This window comes from Solanum dulcamara, chromosome 2 (assembly GCF_947179165.1).
Source record: "Solanum dulcamara chromosome 2, daSolDulc1.2, whole genome shotgun sequence".
Classification (NCBI taxonomy): Eukaryota; Viridiplantae; Streptophyta; class Magnoliopsida; order Solanales; family Solanaceae; genus Solanum; species Solanum dulcamara.
Genome location: NC_077238.1, coordinates 15,754,793 through 15,777,790, shown reverse-complemented (window position 1 = coordinate 15,777,790; position 22,998 = coordinate 15,754,793). Strand labels below are relative to the sequence as shown.

Below are 22,998 nucleotides of genomic sequence, written 5' to 3'. Positions count from 1 at the left end.
AACTTTAAAATAACAAGCTACCCCCTATGGGTAAACTTGACACCACCACATTGTGTCATGATTTATGAGATACTCTATAACTTTTGTTTTAGAAGCAAGACTTAATCAAAGGACTTTCAAATAAAGTTACACCTCATGAACAACAATTTACTCCATTTTCACTAAGTCACACTTATGGGGAACACAATAACTTTTGGCTTAGAAGCAAATCGTAATTCAATGGTTTAATATATATATATATATATATGCCTCATGGACAACAATTTACACTATTTCACTATGTTTAACTTATGAGATGCTTTATAACTCTTGCCTTAGATGTAGAACATAGACCAAAAACTTTAAAACAACAAATTACGCTCCATGGGCAAGACTGACACTACCATATTGTGTCTTGATTTATCAAATGCTCTATTACTTGTGCCCTAGAGGCAAGACTTAGCCCAGTTCTTTCAAAGAATAAGTCACACCCCATGGGCAAGACTTGACACTATCATCATATGCATTAATTTATCGTATGCTCCATAACTTTTGTCTTATAGGTAAAACTTAACCAAAGGACTTCTAAAGAATAAGATACATTCCATGGGCAAGTGATCTTGATTTATGAAATATTTTATAATTATTGTCTTAGAGGTAAGACTTATTGGCCTAAGGAATTTCAAACAACAAGTTAAGCGTCATGGACAGAAAAAAAGGAAAAAAAAGAGAGATTTTTTTAATTAAAAAATAGAAAATAAAAAATAATAAATGAAAGAAAAATAAAGAAGAGAAAAATAGAAAAATACAAAAATACAAAAAAAGAAAAAAAAAGGAAAAAGAAAAAAAATAAAAAAAAAGAAAAAAGAAAAAACAATAAAAAATTAAAAAAAGAAAAAAGAAAAAAAAAGAGAGACAATTGAGCATGGAGGGTTGTTTAAACACTTATGAGGTATAGAGAGACAAAAATGTACTTTTACTTTGCTTAAAATGAAAGGAAGTCCATTTTTGTAAGACTTTTTTTTTTATGAGAGACAAAAATCAAGACCTGAAAATTAGCTAGCGTTTGGTTTCAAATTTTCAAATATTATCGACAAGTTATTTTTGGGTGAAATTTCACTATGCGTTTGACTACAAATTTTTTTAAAAATGTTTGATTGTTTCAAAAAATATTATTTTATACACGTAAATTTTTTTAAAAAATTATTAAAAATATCCATAAGTTTGTATATCATTAACATGTTCCGTTAAAAAAACTTATAACATAATTGATAACAATTAACAACAACAAAATAACAATATAAACAAAAACAATACATTAATCGCATTAAAAAAATTGTTCTTTTTTTTAATCTTGTCACTCAAACTATTCTTTTCTGAAGGAGGTAGTAACAAACTTTTTTTTAATTAATAAATAGAGATATTATTTAATGGTGTTGGTTTGTCCACGTTAATGGTGTTGGTTGACCACGTTAATGGAGTACGTTGGTAGATAAATATTAGTTGAAATTAATAAATGGCGGTGTTTTATAAAAAATAAAAATTTGGGATAATTTTTTTTTTTTTTTTATAATTCCCAAATATTAGAACTTGATCCAAGTACTAGTTTTTTTTGTAAAACTTGGAAACTTGGAATGTTTTCAAAATACATTTATCAAGTTATATGATCAAACACTAATTAACAAATCTTTTTTCAAGTTTTGTATAAAAATATTTGGGACCAAACAACACCTAGGATTTTGATTGTTTGTGCAAATGACCAGAAGTTGGAGTATTTGACCCGATAGGGCCCAAATATGATTGCACTGCAAGCACATGACAACAACTTGATCGAAATTTCGATCTCAAAACTCATACTTTAGCGAACGCATATGAAGATTCACTGAAAAATTCCTAAAATGGATCACTGCGGAGCTTATATTTGACCGTTTAACTCTACCAACAGTAGATCTCCACCGGAAAGCTTCTCTTCGACAGCTTTTCCGATCTGCGATATTGATCGGAATCCGTTGTACATCACATGGCAGGGGCGGCCTCTGCGCTGTTCCTCCTTGACATCAAAGGCCGGGTGCTCGTCTGGCGTGATTACCGTGGAGACGTCACTTCCGTACAAGCGGAACGATTCTTCACCAAGCTCATTGAAAAGGAGGTTCTTTTTTCCTCTATCTCTTTTAAATTAAAAATCGTTCTATATGAGAAATTGAAACATTTGGTTGAAGATATCAGAAGTTGATGCGTTTGTAAATGGCTTCAATTTGAAATTGGAGTTAAATTTGAGTTCAGGAGAGTTGTAATTGGTGTAATTTGATTTGAAATTATGCAAATTTAGTTTAATAGAATGGAGAAAGAGTTAGAATTTCTTTTTGATGATTTCATATGTTTGAAATTTAAATTTTCGAATCTTAAGCAATTTTGTGAAAGCACAGGTTCAGGACTTATATTTGATCAATAATTATGCTGAACTGCTCTACTTAAAAAGAGCAAATCTCATTGAGAAGTCAAAGTTAAGTTGATGAATATTAACACAAAAGTACCTTTTCTTGGATATGCATACCTTTTTATCATCTACATTTTTGTTTCTTTTCCAGGCAGTTGAATTGTTTTGATTTAGTAGGAGCTTTAGCAGTTTTGGATTGCTGTGTAATTTGATTGTTATGTGATTTGATCCATTGCAGGGTGATCCTCTGGATCCTGTAGCATATGATAATGGCGTGACCTATATGTTTATACAACATAACAATGTGTATCTCATGACTGCATCGAGGCAGAACTGTAATGCAGCTAGTCTCCTTCTGTTTCTACACCGTCTCGTAGATGTAAGTTATGCTGATATTTGAGGATGTGTACTCTAACTGTGTTAATCCGAAATCAATTACTCTCTCAGTTATGAGAAAAATGGAAGACTTTGGAGTGTAGGGTCAATCTGCTCAACTTTCAGTCTCAATTTGGATGTCAACTTCTTCAATTTTAAAGTAAAATTTACATATTATATAATTATTACTATATTAAATGTACTACGTGTCTACGTCACATTATTTTATAATTAAAAATATTCTTAAAATGGAAGAACTTTTTTTGTTTGACTCTTCAAATAGTTAGAGTACCGTAAAAATGTAATGGAGGGAGTAATGGTTTTCTTGGTTGGAACTTGGGAAGATTTATCATTTTTTATTTTACCTTTCTGACAGGTATTCAAGCATTATTTTGAAGAGTTAGAAGAAGAATCCCTTCGCGATAATTTTGTTGTCGTGGTATGAGGAATATTTCATGTCTCTTTAAGATCAAAAGTTAGATAGGAAATTGTCATTCATATTGGCTCATTCGGACTGAACCGATGTTCTTTGCTCTTTGCAGTATGAGCTACTTGATGAAATGATGGACTTTGGTTATCCTCAATATACTGAAGCAAAAATTCTCAGTGAGTTCATAAAAACTGATGCATATAGGATGGAGGTTACACAAAGGCCTCCAATGGCAGTTACAAATGCTGTGTCCTGGCGCAGTGAAGGGATTCACTACAAGAAGAATGAAGTAGGTATACATGTTTATTTAAGAGAATATTTTTTCTTCATTGGGTTACATGGAAGTTTGTTCTTTCAGGTGTTTTTGGATGTTGTGGAGAGTGTTAATATACTTGTAAACAACAACGGGCAAATAGTGAGGTCAGATGTTGTAGGTGCACTGAAGATGAGGGCATACTTGAGGTTTGCTCTTTGCATTATTCTTTTTCCTTTTTTTTTTATTGAACCTACCATCTAGCTCATGCCTCAGAAGGAAAATTAATATTAAAATTTACCTCTATTTGTTTTTTCTCCTGTTTCCTCGCATCCCTTTGGTTAGTTTAAGATTCCAAGAATTCCAACTGCAAGAATTTACCTTGTTTAGTTAGTGTCAGATAGTACTATCAGAAACATGATTCACAAATTTGCACATTTATGCATATATGTGTTCAGGAATTTTGACTTACTACCACTTTTTATGCTTGTAATGTAAAGATCAAAGTTTCAGACACAACTTGTTTATTCTTTTCACTGAATGTAGCTGTAAAGAGCTTGCCAAATACTTTTTTTTTCCTGAATTTCGTCAATTTCTTATGCATGCCGCAAAGAAATTCAACATCACCAATAGAATTGTTTGGTGTCCAAGCTAATTTCGACCATCATAATCTGTAAAGCATTCAAGGGCAAGTTAGAATTACTAAAATCTTTCGGACAAAATTAGGCATTTATAATGTTTCATTGCATACTCATGTTCTAGGAGTGTGTTGGATTCTTATATCACCACCCTGGACTAGTTCATCTTTGCTTTAATCTTACAACTACCTAAGATTAGAGTAACCTAGGTGTCGTTCTGTAGAAGTTCCAAGGATCTCTCTCTCTCTCTCTCTCTCTCTCTAGATAGAGATCCCTCTACTCTTAGGTGGATAAGTTCATTGCTTCAATGGTCACAAAATTGTAGATAAAGATTAGGGGTGTCAAACTTAGCTCATAAAAGAATAACCCACCAGACTTGGGCAGATCGGGCTGTGTATATGCTCATTGCTGGGTCATTTTGGGGATAGCCCAATTTAGTCCATCTAAACGCTGCAAAGCTGTCACATGAAAGGTCCAGGAAAGGAAAAGCTGAAAACCTGGAATTCAGTGCTCTCAGTCACATGGTGGGATCATCTACAATGAAAGGAACACATGAATTTGTGAAAGCAAAAGGAATTCTTCATTTGCATGAAGTATAGATGCGCTTTTTCTACTTTTTTATTTTGGTGTGACATGGAAATTGCAAATGACAATGAGGTCATCATAGAATTCTTGAGCTCGTTACTGATTTGTAGTGCGGCTATGGGCTGTCTCTGTAAATACTGTGCAGCGCTTTGCTGCACTTCAGCTAAATATGTTCTCCAATAATTTAAGGAAAAGCTTAGGCCAATTTGGTTGCATATGTAGCCCAAATTGATTGATAAGTAAGTTATCAAAACATAGAATCTTTTTTATGTGTGGTTTGTTTGAAATAGTCATGATAAATGAAGAAAAGATTTTTTATTAGTCTAAGTTAATAACTAAACAAATTATAAAAGAACAAACCAACAAATGAGAAGCTTTTGAGTTGAGCAGATTGGGTTATAACTCATTGTTCAATCCAAATTAACCGGCCTATTTGACCTAAGCAAACATTTGGTGGGTTATAATAACCAACCCATTTATTGACTCAACTTACTTTATTCAGGCCAAGTGTAGCCCAACTTGCCCATTTGAGACCCCTGATGAAGGTGATAAAGGTCAAGAGCTGGGTAAAACTCAACCATTAATAAATATTCTGAGACACCCACAACAACAATCAATCGGGTGCACTTACTGTCATGCCTCCTATCCACCTAGAGAAATTCGATGGGACACCGTGTGTGGAGCCTATAACTGCATGTCCTAATTTCATACATATCCAACACTTAAAACTTTTTATTGGTGGGTTACACTATGTGAGGGCCAATTTTGGCACTCCCAGTTAAATCTTTTAAGTAGCAAAGCAAAGTCAGAGTGGAAATTAGTTCCCTTTTCCACTTTCTTTATGTTCCCTTTTAGAAACTAATACAAGGCCTTTAACCTCTAGTGCATTCTCTATCGCCTTCAATGATCTTCCAACTGCACATTTGTTTAATATTTGAATGCAAGTCTCTTCTCCAAACCTTTTGATTTAATAAAGAGAGAACTGCGTATAAGTACAGTCCACACACATACATTGCAACCAGGTGGCCATGTTCCAACTGTTTATGTTCGTCACATTTGTTAAATATTTGAATGCAAGTCCCTTCTCCAAACCTTTCGATTTAATAAAGAGAGAATTACATATAAGTATAGTCTACACACACACATTATGACCAGGTGGCCTATATACAACTTCGCAAAGCTGTAGCCCACAAATAATAGGCCAAGATTCAACCTCCAACTCCAAATAGGTTCTCGAATTTGCTATTCAGTTTCTTTTTTAAAAATGCTCAAGCTTCTAACTCAATTTGCGAATCAGTAATTGTGACTCAAACATTAGTTCAACAAATCAAATCCATTTGGGTGTTGATTATATTTTTAAGGTAATCCACCATTGTTGAAAAAGATTAAATAAGTGGGTTTAAAATTCAAATATGATTTTGTGAGAAATTTGGATTTTGGAGTGGGTGTTGTTTAAACTTGTCAGAAATGGTCTAAGGAAGCTGTATACCCATATATACTATTATACAAAAACTGACTTCCTCTTCTTACTAGAGCCTCTTCTGAAATTTAACTCCAATCTAACTCAAATGTAAGTTTCGAACACCTCTTGAAGTTTCCAATCAATTGGAACAACACCCAACACACTCAAAAAACCCAATTTCCAAATCAAAGCTTTGAAGTGGCTTCAATGATTCTTTTATTTTTCAAGTTTTCAATCAATCACAATAAATCAACCAAATTAAAGCCCTAAAGTTGGCACTAATATCAAGTTTATATATAACAATGGATGAAGGTGGGTGTGTGGCAGAGAAGCACCATAGCAATAAAGTAGACGAGAAAAAGAAAGCCCATTAAAAGCATCTTCCATCTGTTCTTCCTACCTATCTAAGGCTTGCGGAGTAATATGTGATGCATTCGGGCCATCAACAAGTTCATCTGTTCTCTTGTTCTCTTGCTCCATACGGTTTAAAAGAACATAAGGAAAAACTTTTGGACTCAGAAGTTTGTTTATATATGCAATAATCCCAAGATGCTACAATCATCATTATGATTTTTTTACTTTGGACATTAGATTAAAACTGAACAACAACAACAACATACCCAGTGAAATCCCACAAGTGAGGTCTGGGAGGGTAGAATGTATGCAAATCTTACCACTACCTCATGAAGGTAGAGAGACTGTTTCCAAAAGACCCTCAGCTCAAGTGCAACAAATTCCGATATAAAGAAGAAGAAGACAATGAAGAGAATCGAAACAAGGAACAATGCAAAAGTAGCCAAAACAACAATACAATCATGTGATAGTCGAAATACCATAAACAACATACTAGGATAGGTTATTATTAAAAAACAATAATAAAAACAAAAAAACAAGAACTAAAATAATACAACTAGTACCATCGCAAACACCAACCACCTATCTACCCTAAGCAAGACAACACTACACTACGTACTATCCTTCTACCTTAATACGTGTCCTCCACACCCTCCTATCTAGGGTCATATCCTCGATAATTTGAAGCTGCTTCATATCCTGTTTTATTACCTCTTCCCAATACTTCTTCGGCCTACCTCTGCCTCTCCTCGTATCCTTTATAACCAACATCTCACACCTTCTCACTGGTGCGTCTACGCATCTCCTCTTCACATGTCCAAGTCATCTCAGTCTCGCTTCCCTCATCTTGTCCACCACGAAGGCCACACCCACGTTATCCCATGATATCCTCATTTTTAATCCTATTGCTCATTAACATTGAAGATGAAAAGAATGGGCGCTGGGAAAAGAAGGAAGCAGAAGGAAAAAAGAAAGACTAAAGGAGGAAAAAAGGGTTAGAAGTATGTCTTTAATGTTGCGCTAAGGAATGAAAAAATCCAAGTTACAAAGTGGGTCAAATTGGGTAATAAGGTAAAACATGAGCCAATTTTAGTAGCATTGTTACCCGAACTGATAGAGAGTAATTAAAATAACAAATGTGATCTATTTGTGGTTGCAATACTTTGAGAAGTACATCCCCAAACATTTACATAATTTCATGACTATCCTACATGTTTGGAGGCTTCACGGTGGAGATGGTTTTTGGGATTCGAGGTTTAGGTCAAACTATCAGAGCTGGAATGTGCCAGAATTCCAAACTCTGACTATTTGTTTCACAAGCAAAGTGCATCAGAAGATTGGCACGATGTATGGAGTTGGGGGGAGGGGAAAAATGGAGTGTGTTCTATTAACTCATATCATTGGAAGCTCTTCTAATTAGGGAGGAGGTTGCCGTTCCATATAACTCGAGTTTGATCTCAGAGTTATCAAAAAAAGCTTGGTTTTTTCACTTGGCTAGCAATAAGAGGCGAGGGGTGATTTTGACTGCTGAGATGCTTAAGGAGATGAAGGTTCCGTGCATTAGTTGGTGCTTTATGTGTAAGGGTTCGGATGAAGATGTCGACCATCTTCTCATAAATTGTCAGGTAGCTTCGAGGTTATGGTGGGAAATTCTAGGTTGGTTCGGAATCAGTTGGCGGATGTCAGACACTGTGAAAGAAGCCATTTCCAGTTGGAGTTGTGGTAGAATGAAGAAAAGATAGAGGTCTTGGAATGTTTCTCCACTAGCTCTTATGTGAGTTGTCTGGAGAGAGAAATATGAGAGCTTTCGTAGGTGTAGAGATGAATTTTGTACATATAAGGAATAACCTCTTATCACTTATTTCCTTTTAGAGTACTGATGAGGTTCGTTTATGTATAGAATAGAAGATTGGGTGTCGTTTGTTGCAAAAAGTATTTTATTGTAGGTTTTCTACAAGAAATGTGGTCTAGCAGTTGGAGTGTGCATTGTTCTTTTACCTGGATTTTTTCAGTTTCCGGTGAGCGCTTTACTCTGCATCTGTTGGAGTATCACTATCTTATCTTCTATTTGAATATCTGGGACATTTTAGGGGTACAAGTTGAATGTCTGGGAGTTATTCCGTGTTGATTCAGAAAGCACTTAGTTCCACTACTTGTAGTCATGTTTATCAGTCCCTCATGTGTGAATTGTTGGTATTACCCTACTGTATATAGAGTGACTGTTATTTGACTATAAGTTTTATTGTTTCTTTTTTGCAGTGGCATGCCTGAGTGTAAGCTTGGTCTTAATGATAGAATGTTGCTGGAAGCACAAGGGCGAACTACGAAGGGGAAGGCCATCGATCTAGATGATATCAAGTTTCATCAGTATGAAATTGCTCAGTTATTTCTTTTTGTGGGATTATGATATACAGTACTGATCTGTCCTGTCAAATGGAGTTATGTGGGTTGGCCATTTATTTACTTGCATAACACGCTTCTTAAGGATGAAATGCTTTACTAAATAGCGCGGCCTGGAAAAGTCAAACCTATTACTTTTGAAAGGAATTAAATGAAGTATGTGGTTGTTGAACCAGCAAACCTGTACCTCCCGCACAATTTGTCAAATGATAAATCCTGAAGGCTTTTATTCTTGACCAGTTTCAAATAGTAACCCGTTTCTCTATCTTATTGCCCTTCTCTTTCTCTTCAACTAATTTTGCTTCAAATTTAGGTGTGTTCGCTTGGCCCGATTTGAAAATGATCGCACTATATCATTTATACCTCCAGATGGAGCCTTTGATCTTATGACCTACAGACTTAGTACTCAGGTAAATTATGAGCTTGCTGGGTCATGTATTACTCTAACTTCCCTTATGGACGTTCTAAAGCAAAATGGTTTAAACCCTTGATGGTAATTGTCTCAGGTAAAGCCTCTCATATGGGTAGAAGCTCAAGTGGAAAGACATTCTAGGAGCCGTATGGAAATTGTGGTTAAAGCACGGAGCCAGTTCAAGGAACGAAGGTATGATGTGCATCAAGTATTACGGTGAAAAACTCAGCTAATTAGATGCGTCATTTAATTTGTACTATGTATTGCATGCATTATGTTATAACAAAGTTTTCCATGTCCAGTTATGAGTTTCTTCAATAATTTCAGTACTGCAACTAATGTTGAAATTGAGTTACCTGTGGCAACGGATGCTACAAATCCAAATGTCCGAACATCAATGGGATCATCTACTTATGCACCTGAAAAAGATGCACTGATTTGGAAAATAAAATCTTTCCCAGGTGGTAAGGTTAGTGTAGACTTGATCATAGTTGAAGATTTAACTCTTCGTTTGACTTTTCTGTTTGTTCTCTCGTTGACATTTGCCTATATGTATTGCCATTTCTTTTTCAGGAATATATGTTGAGAGCAGAGTTTACTCTTCCCAGTGTTACAGCAGAAGATGCAGTTCCTGAGAGAAAAGCTCCAATACGTGTGAAATTTGAAATTCCTTATTTTACTGTTTCTGGCATACAGGTAAGTCCTCCACTCTTTTTTCTATTCAAAGATCAGACTTTCTATTTATCCATAGAAATATATTCGTTCAAGAAGTACTCCAAACGATGTTGATCGTAAATGTAAAGAGCACACTCCACAATTGTGGCTCTCAAAAAGAGTATTACAAAGGCATAGTTGTACTAATCCTTAAAAGCATTGGTTTTACTTAGTCATAGACTTCCAAGTCTTCTTTCCCTTATTTCTGTAATCTCTAGGCCCATGTTGATATCCTTGCTTGGTCTATCATATTAAGAAACCACTGAGTCTTGTATGAGCTGTTAACTCTATGTACTTGATTGGTTCTCAGGCTGGGAAGGTAGGAGGGGAGTCAGATAGCATTAGGAATTAGAACTGACAATTACTGTAAGGGTTGACACTTCAAATGGTATTGGGAATTAGGAGTGTTATTGTACATGTAAAGGCATATTGGGGATAATGAGGTGATGTGGCTGGTTCAATTCTGCTGTAGACGCACATTGGAAGAAACTTAGAACTGGCAAAACAGAACACAAAATGTCCATTTAGCTAAACTCCTTTGTAAGTTATTTTCTTTGCTAGTCGCTATTGTTGGTATTTCTTGACAGAGTGCAATAGGAAAAGAGAGGCGTGGGGGGGGGGGTGGTTCTGTGCTGGAAGAGGGCGATGGATAGCTGATTGTTATCTTTATGTGCAACAACTGCATTTACTAAAGTCTAATTACCCATGGTCAACATTGTCTGATTTCCTGGTAAGGTATAGGATGTAATACTGCAATTAACCAGCTGAATAAACTTAAAATTATTTAAAACTGGAGATGAGCTTATAAGACTCCAGCAATACTGACTAGTAAGTGGATTCCAATTAGGCCCTCAGAGTTCCCCACATGCCTTCCTAAACAACAGGAAGTAACAATCTGCTGTGGTCGAACTTTTGTTCAGATCTGATTTGGCTATGCTGTGTTGATCAAACTGTCACCTAGTATATCTTGCCTACTATAACTCTTCTCCTTTGTTCAGTGCTGGAAGTCTTTTATATATATATATATATATATATATATATATATTGAGATGGTAACAAACTTATATTAAAATCAAGAGGCTGTGGAGCCATAATTATAACGAGTGTGAGCAAAACCTAAATTAGACAAAAAATTATGTTGCTCTAAAGAGACTCTTAAAACTTGGATTAGAGCCTCAGTGTCATCTACGTTCTCCTGTTTACATCAAAGCTAAAAAGGCAAAATACAACTAAGTTTTATCTTCTGTATTGGGTTGCTCTTTCCTTCAAAACATCTTAGATTCCTTTCCCTCTAGATTGTCCAACATATGCAGCCTGAGATCATACTCCCATCTCTCTTTTTTTTTTTGAACTTTAGCGCCTCCCCTTCTGTTCCAGCTGGAAATCATGTCAGTGTAGTCATGGACACTGACCAGCTCAAACCAATCATAGCAAGAAAGATGTCCCAGAGTTGTGTCACTCTACAGTACAAAAAAAGGTGACTATTTGTTTCTGCGTACTTCCCACATAAGTGTCACTGTTGAAGATAGAGCAAAGTTGTATTTCCCTTCTCTGCATCCTGTCCTGAGTCAAACAAATACTGGCCAAACTAAACAAGCTACCTAGTATGGGATCTTAGTTCTCTGTGCTTCCAAGGCCCATAACAAAGAAAGCATATTTTTGTTTTTATCTGTTCTCTAAGCTGATATAGCGTGTTCTTAACATTGTAACTGTATGTCTGTTCAATGCATGTCAGGTTCGCTACTTGAAGATTATTGAGAAAAGTGGCTATCAGGCTCTTCCATGGGTGAGATATATTACTATGGCTGGTGAATACGAGTTAAGACTAGTATAAGGTTAAAACACAGATGATGTTTCCAGCCAATTGAGTTTGTAGTAGGCCTCAGGTAATTCCCAAGTTCTAAAATTTTGAGCTGCTTGGCAAAAGGCAACTGCTCTTTCACACTGGATGTTGCACAAAATATTTTCCATGGACAGTTTTGTTGTTTTTTTGTAGTCGACTCTTATATGTAATGGTGTTCATTTGCTTGTATCATAAACTTTTGACGATAATTTTCATATCAACAATTGATTGGTGTTAACAACACTGGCCTCGATAATGGTGCGAATTTCATTTTTATATTTCAAGATCTTCGAAAGTTGATTACTTTTGCTTGTAGGAAGTCTTTGAGTAGCTTTATTTTTAACAGTTTGGATCTCGCTATGAATATAAGGAAACATCCTTGTCGTTGGATCAATTATGACCATGGCTGTAGAATTTGTCGGATGAGAGGAAAGGATAATTATTATCAAGCCTTTGGGACAAATAACATACAAGGCAAACTAACTCAATGTAGTACCATAAATGTAAAAGAAAAAAATATATAAAATACAAATGGAAGCATAAAGTGATAGATCAAATAAAAAGGGATTGAAAGAGCACTATATTGATTCTTGTCCTCTTAAGATGAAAGAAATATTTGGAGAAGGAAACACAACTAATGCAATATCATGTTCATGATTATGGCGTTTTTCTTGACTATTATACTTATGAGCTGTTTCTTCTAAAATTATTATATGTCCAGAAAGCATAAATGTTAGCTAAGTTTCCTATGACTTGTCCTGACATGTTTAAAACCAATAGTTAAAAAAAAAGAGTCTAATTTTTGTGCAAAATCAAAGACATTGACATAAAATGAGGCAGAGAGAGTATCTTTTATCCACGGTCATCATATCTTCGACATTTTGGTAGAACAAATTAATATCCCAATAATTCCCAAACACTACTTTTCAAACATGTTTTCTATGCTTATCACTCACCAACACACTCTTGTTGTATGCCTTTTCGGGCAATTAGTTAAACATTTGCTACTAGAGGTGGACATGGTATGATATATATTGAATTATTATATTGTTTCAAAATTTTTGATATCGTGCTTTTAATATTATGATGTTTGGTATGGTATATAGTATACATTTTAAATATTTTTAGTATTTGGTATGATATTTGATAGTTAGAAATAACATACCGAAGTATATAATTATATAAATAACATACATATATCTATATATATTATTATTATTAAAATATTAACAAATATGCAATCTAGTATTAGTATAAACTAAATGTTTAGAAGTAGAAATTTTAACTACTCTATTTTGATTGAAATGTATTTTAAATGTAACTGATTAAAAAAATTGAGTTGTTTGTATTTTCTTTTGAATATATATTTCTACGTGTGTAATGTGTTAGTATGATACAATTGTGAACCTTTTTTTGAATTGTCGAAGTCATAACACTCTATTATTGAGTATATATTAGTCAAAGTTGAACAAACTATGATTATCGATTTACCATACCGCAAAATACCAAGACCAAACTTCAAAATACCGAACCATATCAAATTAAATTGATATGATGATGATATAATAGCTTTAAAAATCGAATACTAAAATTACCATACCAAAATTTCAAATACCATACCATACCATATCATGTCCACTCCTATTCGCTATATCTTTACAAGTCCGCCAGTCTCATGATGATTAAGATGACATGCATACATAGGTAATTAGTTATGGAGAAACTTTCAAAAATGACTACCGTTCTTAATTAGAAATTTATAGCTATAGTTTGCTTAATTACGATTTGTAGCTACATGTTAGAAGGAGGAAAGAGGCGGTGAAATTGAGAGAGGAGGAGAGAGGTGAGCGAGATCCAGAAGAAAGAGGAGAGAGGCGTGAGAGATACAATTGATTTGCATATCTAATTGACAATTATATCACAAATACAATTAATTTGTATCAAAAACTAGCTACTACAATGAGGAGAGAGGCAAGCGAGATTGGGAGAGGGAAAAGAGAGGCGACCGAGATATGAGATAGAGGAGAGATGTGGGAGAGATACAATTGATTTGTATAACTGATTATAATTGCAGATCTAACCGATAATTGTATCACGAATACAATTGATTTGTATCAATGAATACAATTGCATCAAGCACTATTGTATTCAATTAGTTGATGCAAATCGATTGTATCAAATATATTAACGAATACAATTTGTATCAACGGATACAATTGTATCATTGTTGTAATTTATAACAAATTCTATTTATTTTCATGTGCATTTGTATTCATCTGTAGCCTTGTGTATTGTATTTATGTGTTACCATGTGTGTTTATGTTACCATTTGTATTTGTATCATTGACTATTATAATTTGTATTTATATTACAGAAAGAGAGAGAGGCGCGCACGGATAGAGGAGGGGGGGAAGGGCAGAGAGAGAGCGGAGAGGCAAGCGAGAGTATAGAGAGAGAAAGGAGAAACGCGAAGAAAGGAGAGAAAAGAAGTTTGCTATAAAATTCTAACTACAACTACAAATCATATTTTTCTTTTTAAATTAATTGGGTGTAATAAATAGATATCACATATTTTCCTTCTTATGTAATTATTCCTTAGTTTAGTTATAACATATGATTTAATGATCAATAGACAATACTAATCTTGGCCCACTAAAGAAAATTGAGCTTACTCTTTATAATATTCTCAATTGCACGTTTAATATCCCCCACTAAGGTGAGTGTTTGAAAATTTTGTTCACACTCATAGTTTGAGTTTTACCTTTTCTCTTATACAATAATAGTATTTTTAGTCCCTTAATTATAAATAAATTTTAATTAAAAACACATTATATATTTCAAATTAAGAAAAGAGAGTTGGTCCGATAATAAGCATTCTTTTTAATATTGTTTGTTCGAATCATTAAAGGAGCAAAAAAGGTGACAACTTCTAAGGAGATATAAAAAAAGATGAAATTTCACATACCAAAAGTAACATAATAATATGTGGTCTTAAACATGGCATGATATTTTTGAGACTTTAAAAATATGTCATTAAGGATAAATCTAGAATTTTTGAGTTAATGAGTTTTCAAATCTAATTAAAAAGTTAAAGTTATTTTTTAAATGGATTGATAAAGAAAATGATGTTATATTGTAATATTTTTGTGATTACTTACCAGTAGGGGTGTACATGGACCGAATTGGTTCGAATTTTTTACAAACCAAACCAAACCAAACCATTTGTGTCGGATTATTAAATCTATAAATCAAACCAAACCAATAAAAGTTGAGTTTTTCGATTTCAATTTTTTTCGGGTTTTTTGGATTTTTTCGGGTTTCTCGGATTTTTCATAGTATCTAATAAAAAGCACAGAGCAGTGCTTCTTAAAATATTTCTAGTACAAAATATCAACATATAAGATGGAGGCAAAACACTGTTTGAAGTTTTAACTTTATAAGATGAGCTTTTTTTTGTATATTATTTAGATGAGCTTCTCAAGTCCAAATCTAAATGTAAGAAAGAAAATAAAAATTATGAAAAATTTTAAAAAAATATTTATAAATTACATTTTAATAAATATTTTTATGTATAACATAATTTAAAAGTAGTATATCTATGATCGGGTCGGTTTGGGTTTGGTTTGACTTTTTTTTAGTTAAAACCAAACCAACCCTGTAATGGTCGAGTTTTTTTTCAAACACCAAACCAAGTCAAACCAAACCACTAGTCGTTTTTTTTCCGGTTTCGTTCGGTTTGTCGGTTTGGTGCGATTTATCGATTTGCCCTGTACATCCCTACTTACCAGGATGTGATTCACAAAAGTCTTTTGTGAAATGACAATACTGAAGAGGGTATTTCTAAAGGATAAAATGCTCATTAGTCTTAACAACTTCTCTTAACCTTTGCCATTTGTGGGATCCAAACAACTATCAGAAACCACTCGAAGAATCTTAGAGGCTCTGAGTTGATCTTCTTTTGATTCTCTAATTGTGCTAATTTTCATGAACTTTGTTATTTTTCTTGCCACCTCTTTGTCCCTAACCATTGTCCAACTGCATGCAAATCAAATTAAATGACATCATCTTAGTGTGAAATTGAAATTTGTGGACTTCAATTTAGTTTGTATTTGAAAGGAGTCTAAGAACAATGATAACATTGTCCCCATATTATCCATAAATTTGACCGTATAATCAACCATCGATACTTACATCAGTATAAGCTGCCTACATCACACCCTCTTGATGTTTTAGAATCCATTTGGCTTAACTGATCCAAAGTAGCTATGCTAAAAGACACTTTGAAGTATTTTGAAGCTTATTTTTATGAATAAGTAGTTATGAATTTCGAATGTTGTGTTACTCCTTATTTTTGTCATTATAAGGTCACTTGTAATTAATCATAACAAGCCAATTTTTGAAAAACTTACCCAATTCTAGAACCAGCATGACCAGTGCATTTGGAAACAGTGAAGAGCATAACATCATGGTTGGCAGGTGAGGTAATAGCAATGTACCGTGATCAATAATAAGCTAAATCATAGATTAATTTTTCTTGATCTCCATTAACTATAGGCTCTCTAACAACCATATTAGGGTCATTTGGAGATTTAATAAACTCAATATAGGGTCCATCTTTCTCAAAATTCCTTGCATATCTTGCCCATTTGTGTAGCCTTGACCTCACAAAATCAGTCAATTCTGGATATGACTGTAAATAAGAAAATTATTATCAGTAATTAGTCAAAAAAATTCACTTTTAAATTAGCTTTAGCCCATCAATTTTATTGAGTTTCTCTTGTCAGCAGCTTCATAACCATATATATTAAGAAATGTGTTTCTTGTAAATGCGTACTGAATAAAAGGGTGCCGCTGAAACTACACTAATTGACTGAGGTTCATTCGTAGGACAAAGAGCATAAAGTGCCGCTTGCATAAGCTGGTTGGATCCTGTCCCAACAACAATATAATGATCATCCACAATTGCATTTCCAACCACGTTGTGCAACCTCTTGATTTCTTCCTCAAGTTCCGACTCCAAGAACCAACATAAGCTCTTTCCGTTAACAAAATAATTCAATGAATCGTCACCATTGAATGTTATGTCGCACTTGTTCCCCACTTTTCTCCAATATGAATCGTACATTATTGAATCATCACTATACACACACAAAATATGAAATTTCAAATTAGTATTCTAACAAAGAATTTGAGCATCTACAAATTGCAAAGAAAATTGACCCGACCATGTTTTTCCAATATGACTCGTACATTGATAGAATTCGTGGTTTCATATTTAAAAAATTGACATTGGATTCTAAACACTGACTCATAAGGAAAGGAGAGTTGACCAAGATCACAAGCGTATAACCTATATTGAATCACGTAATGAAAAATGAATTATAATAATAAAAGAATACTCATTGATCTAGATTGATATCGATGAGAGTGTCCGTAGTGCTATTTTCTGAAGTTGCACAAGGGACTGGAGAACACTTGATAAGGCAACCCTCTGTTTCACACACCCTCTTCTCTTTTTCTAAACTTTATACAAATAAAAAATAATCTAATGGGAGAAGAAGAAAAAATTATGGTATTTCATGTCTTGTATGTTGCTCTATATATAGAGAAAGAGACAAAGCCTAATATAGAAATGAAATAATATTTGTGACAAATGTCGGAGTCCTTTTTTGTGTTTTTCCAGAATGGTCAAAGATATTACTAAGTCAACAAACTAACTTTATTCTTTATAAAACCAAAAATGGAAAAACAATTGAAGAGATAACAGTAAAATAGAGAATATGTAAGGAAAAATTATGCATAATATCAATCCTGATATAAATATACTACCTTAAAAATTAATTAGGCGAAGAGAGTAAGCAAAATAAAAGAGAACAAAAGAAAGAAATAGAGGAAATTTGCAGTATCAGTGTTGTTCGTATCTTTTCTTCTAAAGTTGCACAGATTTGTGCAACTTATATAGGCACATAAGTTAGGTCATTTGTAGACAAATTACACAAGTGTCCAAGTGGGTGGGTCCCACTTGGATGGATAGAGACATGTCCACTTGGATGGATAGAGACATCCAATACATAATAAATCCATAAATTTTACTTACCATCTTTTTTGTTCAATATACAAAATTTACAAAAATGGCCATTCCACTTCCTCTTTGTTAATCCAGATTGGTCAAAGATATTACTAAGTTAGCACTCTAACCTTTATTTTTTATAAAACCAAAAACAGAAATGGAAAACAATTGAAGAGAACGGTAAAATAGAGAATATGTGTAATGACTCATTAGGTCATTTTGAGTACTACAGTTTTTTTATTTCATAAAAGACCCATTTCGTAAAATTTTAATTGATATTTTGGACTATTCGATAAGTACGATTATTTATTTAAGGAGTAACGTTAGATAATTTATATAGTTGGTAGGCTAAATTGATAATTTATTTTATACCCTATACCACTTATCTCATATTTATTAAAATAAAGTGGAATAGAGTTTAATATTTTATTAGTCCACTGCTACGCACAAACTGCAAGGAAAAGGCAGACACTTCCATCTTATGGTAAACTAATTGAAGCTCTTAAACTTGATATCAGAGCTTTAGGTTCGGTGATCTTATCACAACAATGACAAGTCTAGTAGGGTCTTGCAGAATTGTATGGGGACGCCTTTTACTTTTCTTCGAGGCTACAGGACTTTAGGAGAACTCCCTTCCTTCTTTCGTGCTAGAACTTGAATTCAATTAGTATCTAGGTGATACAAATTAGTATCTGACCTTCTTCACTCTATTTTTCATGGACGGTTAGAACTAGAGTAACAACAACACCTGAGCCAGTCGTTGAGGCTGTAGCCAGAGAGAAAGTAGCAACGAGGAGTCGTGGTAGAAGTTGCAGGAGAAAGCCCACCAGGGGAAAAGGTCAGCAGCTGTGTAGCGTCTTCTGATTTCTTCGTGGAGAAGTATATCCACCAGACCTTGAGGGACAATAGGGGAGATGAGTTGCTGAATATAAAGCAAGGGAAGATGTCTATTAGAGCCTATGAGGTAGGGTTTCATGCCTTATCCAAATATTCTACTTCGCTTTGCTTCAGTCCAAAAGAGCATATTTTGCCGCTTTGTGAAAGGATTGAGGTCAGAATCTCTACTACGGTTTCATAGATTGAGTGTATATCAAAGAGGTTCATGATATGACTACTGCAACGATATCGATGCTTACTTGTTTAGAGTTATGGATTGTATTACTTCTGCTAGCGACCTAATCTATGAAAGAATGCATATCGCTTGGGCTAAAGATGGAACATATCAGATTTGGTAATGTTTTACAGCTATTCAATGGGTAGAAATATGCGGGCCATTTGGGTATGATCTTCTCGATAGGTATAATGTGTTATAGTAGTGGATCTAACGGACTTTCACGGTGTGGTACTAATAGTATATGGAAATGGATACGTCGATTGTCAAGTGAGAATATTAATTACTTAAGGAGTTATTAGTTGTATCACATGCTTATATAATGAGATTTGATGTTGCATTTGCAGTTGAGAAATCAACTAGTTTTTTACTATAGATGCTTGAGTTAAGCATTGTTTATAAGAAATATTTTGTTTATAAGAAAGATTTTAGTGGTGGATCTTTGATACGATTAATACGTTTAGGTTGTCGAGTATATTCCAAAGATTCTAAATGAGGATCAGTGATTTAATCATAAGATCCAAGGGAGTGGATCGATATAGGAACGACAAGATTATAGGTAAAGAAAGATCCAACGAATAAATTTGGGTAAAGAAAATTGAAGATTTTAGTAAGAAAGTGCATATAAAATTGGGTTAGCCCTTTGAATTTGGTTGGTATAACTGGGCTTGAGATGTCATGTCGATGACAAGGTTGGCTTCTAGTGATGGCAAAGTCTACTAAGTATGATGGTAACATGAGTTTTTGATAGATTGTGATTGTGATGCAACTATATGATAAGAATTTTTGGTTAAGTAGATTCGGTATAGTAATAACAACTTGTGATTATCTAAGGTTGTAGTCTGCTACTATTTGGTGAGTAGCGGGGTCGTATGGAAAGTTATAGGATATGTTAAGACACCTCTTGAGTAGAATTGAAAGGAGCTAGAGTCATAAATGAAAAGAATTAGTGTGATGTAGTTAAACCTTTAGAAGGAGGCAAGAACATGGATAGTTACTCTGATTGCAAAGCCAAAGATGTATCTTCAGAGAGATTGGAGAATTGGATTCAGAGATGCATGGTGCCATTTATTTTGCTGTGGTTATGGTGATAGTGTAACGTATCATTTATATGGGTTAAAAATTATTGGATAAGATTTGAGAAAGAAATCTATAGGCATTTGGCTTGAGTGTGGTGATAAGTTCTTTTGTGGTTTCGAGTTTGGTAACTGGTACAATTGGATATTTAACAAAGGATATAGTAAGGTCGATGGAGAAGCGATCAATGATAAGATAAGATACGTAAATTCATAAAGATCTTCAAGGTATGAGCTAATGTTGATTGATAAGGGAATTAGGTGATATAGTTGGAATCAGAATTTTTCATTGTGAGTCTACCTCATGGTAGTATATTTTGTCAAGGTATGTATTGATAAGGTAAGAAATGATTGATTCTATTGGGTATTGAGCATTTAGAAGGGATTGTCAATGGCTTGGATCATAAATTTGGTTACCTTTGATAGTTAAAGGACCTAAAGAAGGGGACCACTTAAAGTTTTGATTTAGAGAATGAGGTAAAATATCGTGGGTTATTGGTCAAAGGATAAGATTGGTAAACGAGTTGGTGAAAGGAACACGAGTCTAGTAAATTAAAGAGTTTAAGGTATTTGAAATTTATGTCATGGGAAGAATCTAAGAAAGTGACGGAATAAGATATCTCGTATAGGTTCGAAGTTAAAAGTTGTATGTATTTTTTCCTTTGATTTTAGATATGATCATGCAATGTGAACTAGTTCAGCAAAAACTTATTAGGGATTTATTAGCGAATTTTATGAAGTTTGGATTTTGATTTGAGTGACAAGCAGTTTGATGATGAGAAACTAAGTCAAATTCGTGATATGGTATTGCGTGGAGAGGCCAAGGAGGCTGTGATTGATGAGGAAGGTGTACTGAAAATTAAGGGGTAGATATGTGTGCCTTGTGTTGATAATTTGATTTAAAGCATTCTTTCATAGACTCACAATTCTAGGTACTCTATACATCCTGGTGTAACCAAGATGTATCGTGATCTGAGACAGTATTATTGTTGGAGTAAAATGAAGCGCAACATTATTAATTTTATTGCTCGGTGTTCGAATTGTCAATAGATAAAATATGAGCACCAGAGGCCTGGAGGGCCACTTCAGAGAATGCCCATTCCTGAATGGAAATGAGAAAGGATTGCAATGGATTTTGTGGTTGGTCTTTCAAAGGAATTGGATGTGTCGATTCGATATGGGTGATTGTTAACAAGTTAAATAATTCTGCACGCTTTATTCCAGTTAAGATGACTTATAATGTAGAAAAGTTAGCCAAACACTATATTCGCGAGATTGTTCGATTACATGGAGTTCTGATTTCCATCATATCAGATAGAGGTACGCAATTTACTTCTAACTTTTGAAGGACCTTACAGGAGGAGTTAGGTACAAGATTGAATCTTAGTACCTCATTTCATCCTCAGATCAATGGACAGTCTGAACAAATAATTTAAGTGCAAGAGAATATGCTTTGTCCGTGCATGATAGATTTTGATGGTCATTGGGATCAGTTCTTACCTTTGGTAAAGTTTTCATACAATAATAGCTATCACTCGATTATTGATATAGCTCCGTTTAAGGAATTGTATGGGGAGAGATATAGGTCTCCTATTGATTGGTTTGATGCATTTGGAGTGAGACATTAGGGTATTGATATTTTGAGGAAGATGATAGGAAAGATGAAATTTATTCAGGAGAAATTTCTAGAAGCTCGGAGCAGGCAGAAGGAGTATGCAGACTAAAAGGTCAGAGACATTGAGTTTATGGAGATGGATCAAGTGTTGTTGAACGTTTCACCCATAAAGGGTGTGGTGAGATTTGGATAAGCGAGGTAAGCTCAATGCGAGGTATATTGGACCGTTTGAATTTCTTAAGCGTGTTGGAGAAGTGGCCTATGAATTGACTTTACCTCCAGGTTTGTCTAGAGTGCATCTAGTGTTTCATATGTCTATTCTAAAAAAATATAATGGTGATGAAAACTATATTATTCGCTGGGATTTGATATTACTTGATGGGAATTTGTCTTATGAGGAGAAGCTTATAACTATTTTAGATAGAGAGGTCCGCAAGTTGAGGTAAAAGGAGATAACATTTGTGAAAGTCCAATGGAGGAATCATCCAGTTGATGAGTCCACTTGAGAGATTGAGGCTGATATGTGCGGAGGATATCCACATTTTGTTTTCGTTGAGTCAGGTGCCCTTTCTTACCCTCACTTTTCTTTTAACCATTCGGGGATGAATGGTGGATAAATTGGTATCTGTTGTAACGGCCCATTAGGTCATTTTGAGTACTAGAGTTTTAATTATTTTATAAAAGACTCACCCCGTAAATTTTTAATTGGTATTTTGCACTATTCGATAACCACGGTTATTTAGTTAAGGGATAACTTTAGATAATTTATTTAGTTGGTGGACTAAATTTATAATTTATTTAATATTCTATACCACTAGTCCCATATTTATTAAAATGAAAGAGTGAAGTTTATTATTTGTAGTACATAATTAGTTCAATTAGAAAAGAAAAAAATAAGAGAAGGGTTTGAGAAAGAACGGATTTGTGGCAACAGAGAGGAACAATTAGGTAACTTCGTTCAATTGTTATATGGATGAATGTGAATAAGGTCAAATTAGTAGTATTTTATATATAGATAAGAAGAGAAAGAAAGTGCACTTAAATCTGCACATTCAATTTGCATGCATAGCATAACTTTGTTTTTTTATACATATATTTTGGTGGCTATGCCCAAATAAGTGGAGTGAAGCGAATGTACCAACGACTTTGAATCGCCCTCAGCTTTAGCTCGTGTCCAGCACATCGGGTTCTAGGGTGAGCTATTACTCTTAGCTCGTGTTAGATTCTTTCAGACTTGATATTTT

The 22,998-nt window shown here is 34.2% G+C and overlaps 1 protein-coding gene and 1 pseudogene across 1 annotated transcript; one reads left to right on the top strand and one right to left on the bottom strand.

Moving 5' to 3' along the window:
• Positions 1-1,756: 1,756 nt before the first annotated feature.
• Positions 1,757-12,123, top strand: LOC129880379 (AP-1 complex subunit mu-2-like). The gene is made up of 11 exons (XM_055954378.1): positions 1,757-2,128; positions 2,655-2,795; positions 3,168-3,230; positions 3,334-3,510; positions 3,580-3,683; positions 8,773-8,880; positions 9,227-9,323; positions 9,420-9,517; positions 9,653-9,794; positions 9,899-10,021; positions 11,775-12,123. The coding sequence occupies exons 1-11, from the start codon at positions 2,000-2,002 to the stop codon at positions 11,871-11,873; spliced, it is 1,281 nt and encodes a 426-aa protein (XP_055810353.1). The 5' UTR covers positions 1,757-1,999; the 3' UTR covers positions 11,874-12,123.
• Positions 12,124-15,659: 3,536 nt separating this feature from the next.
• Positions 15,660-22,998, bottom strand: part of LOC129870386 (L-tryptophan--pyruvate aminotransferase 1-like) — a 15,906-nt pseudogene continuing 8,567 nt past the window's right edge.

Coding starts and splice junctions, on each gene's coding strand:
- LOC129880379 (XM_055954378.1), top strand. CDS start 2,000: ATGGCAGGGGCGGCCTCTGCGCTGTTCCTCCTTGACATCAAAGGCCGG. Junction 9,518..9,652: donor AGCCAGTTCAAGGAACGAAG/GTATGATGTGCA, acceptor CAATAATTTCAG/TACTGCAACTAATGTTGAAA. Junction 10,022..11,774: donor TTACTGTTTCTGGCATACAG/GTAAGTCCTCCA, acceptor AATGCATGTCAG/GTTCGCTACTTGAAGATTAT.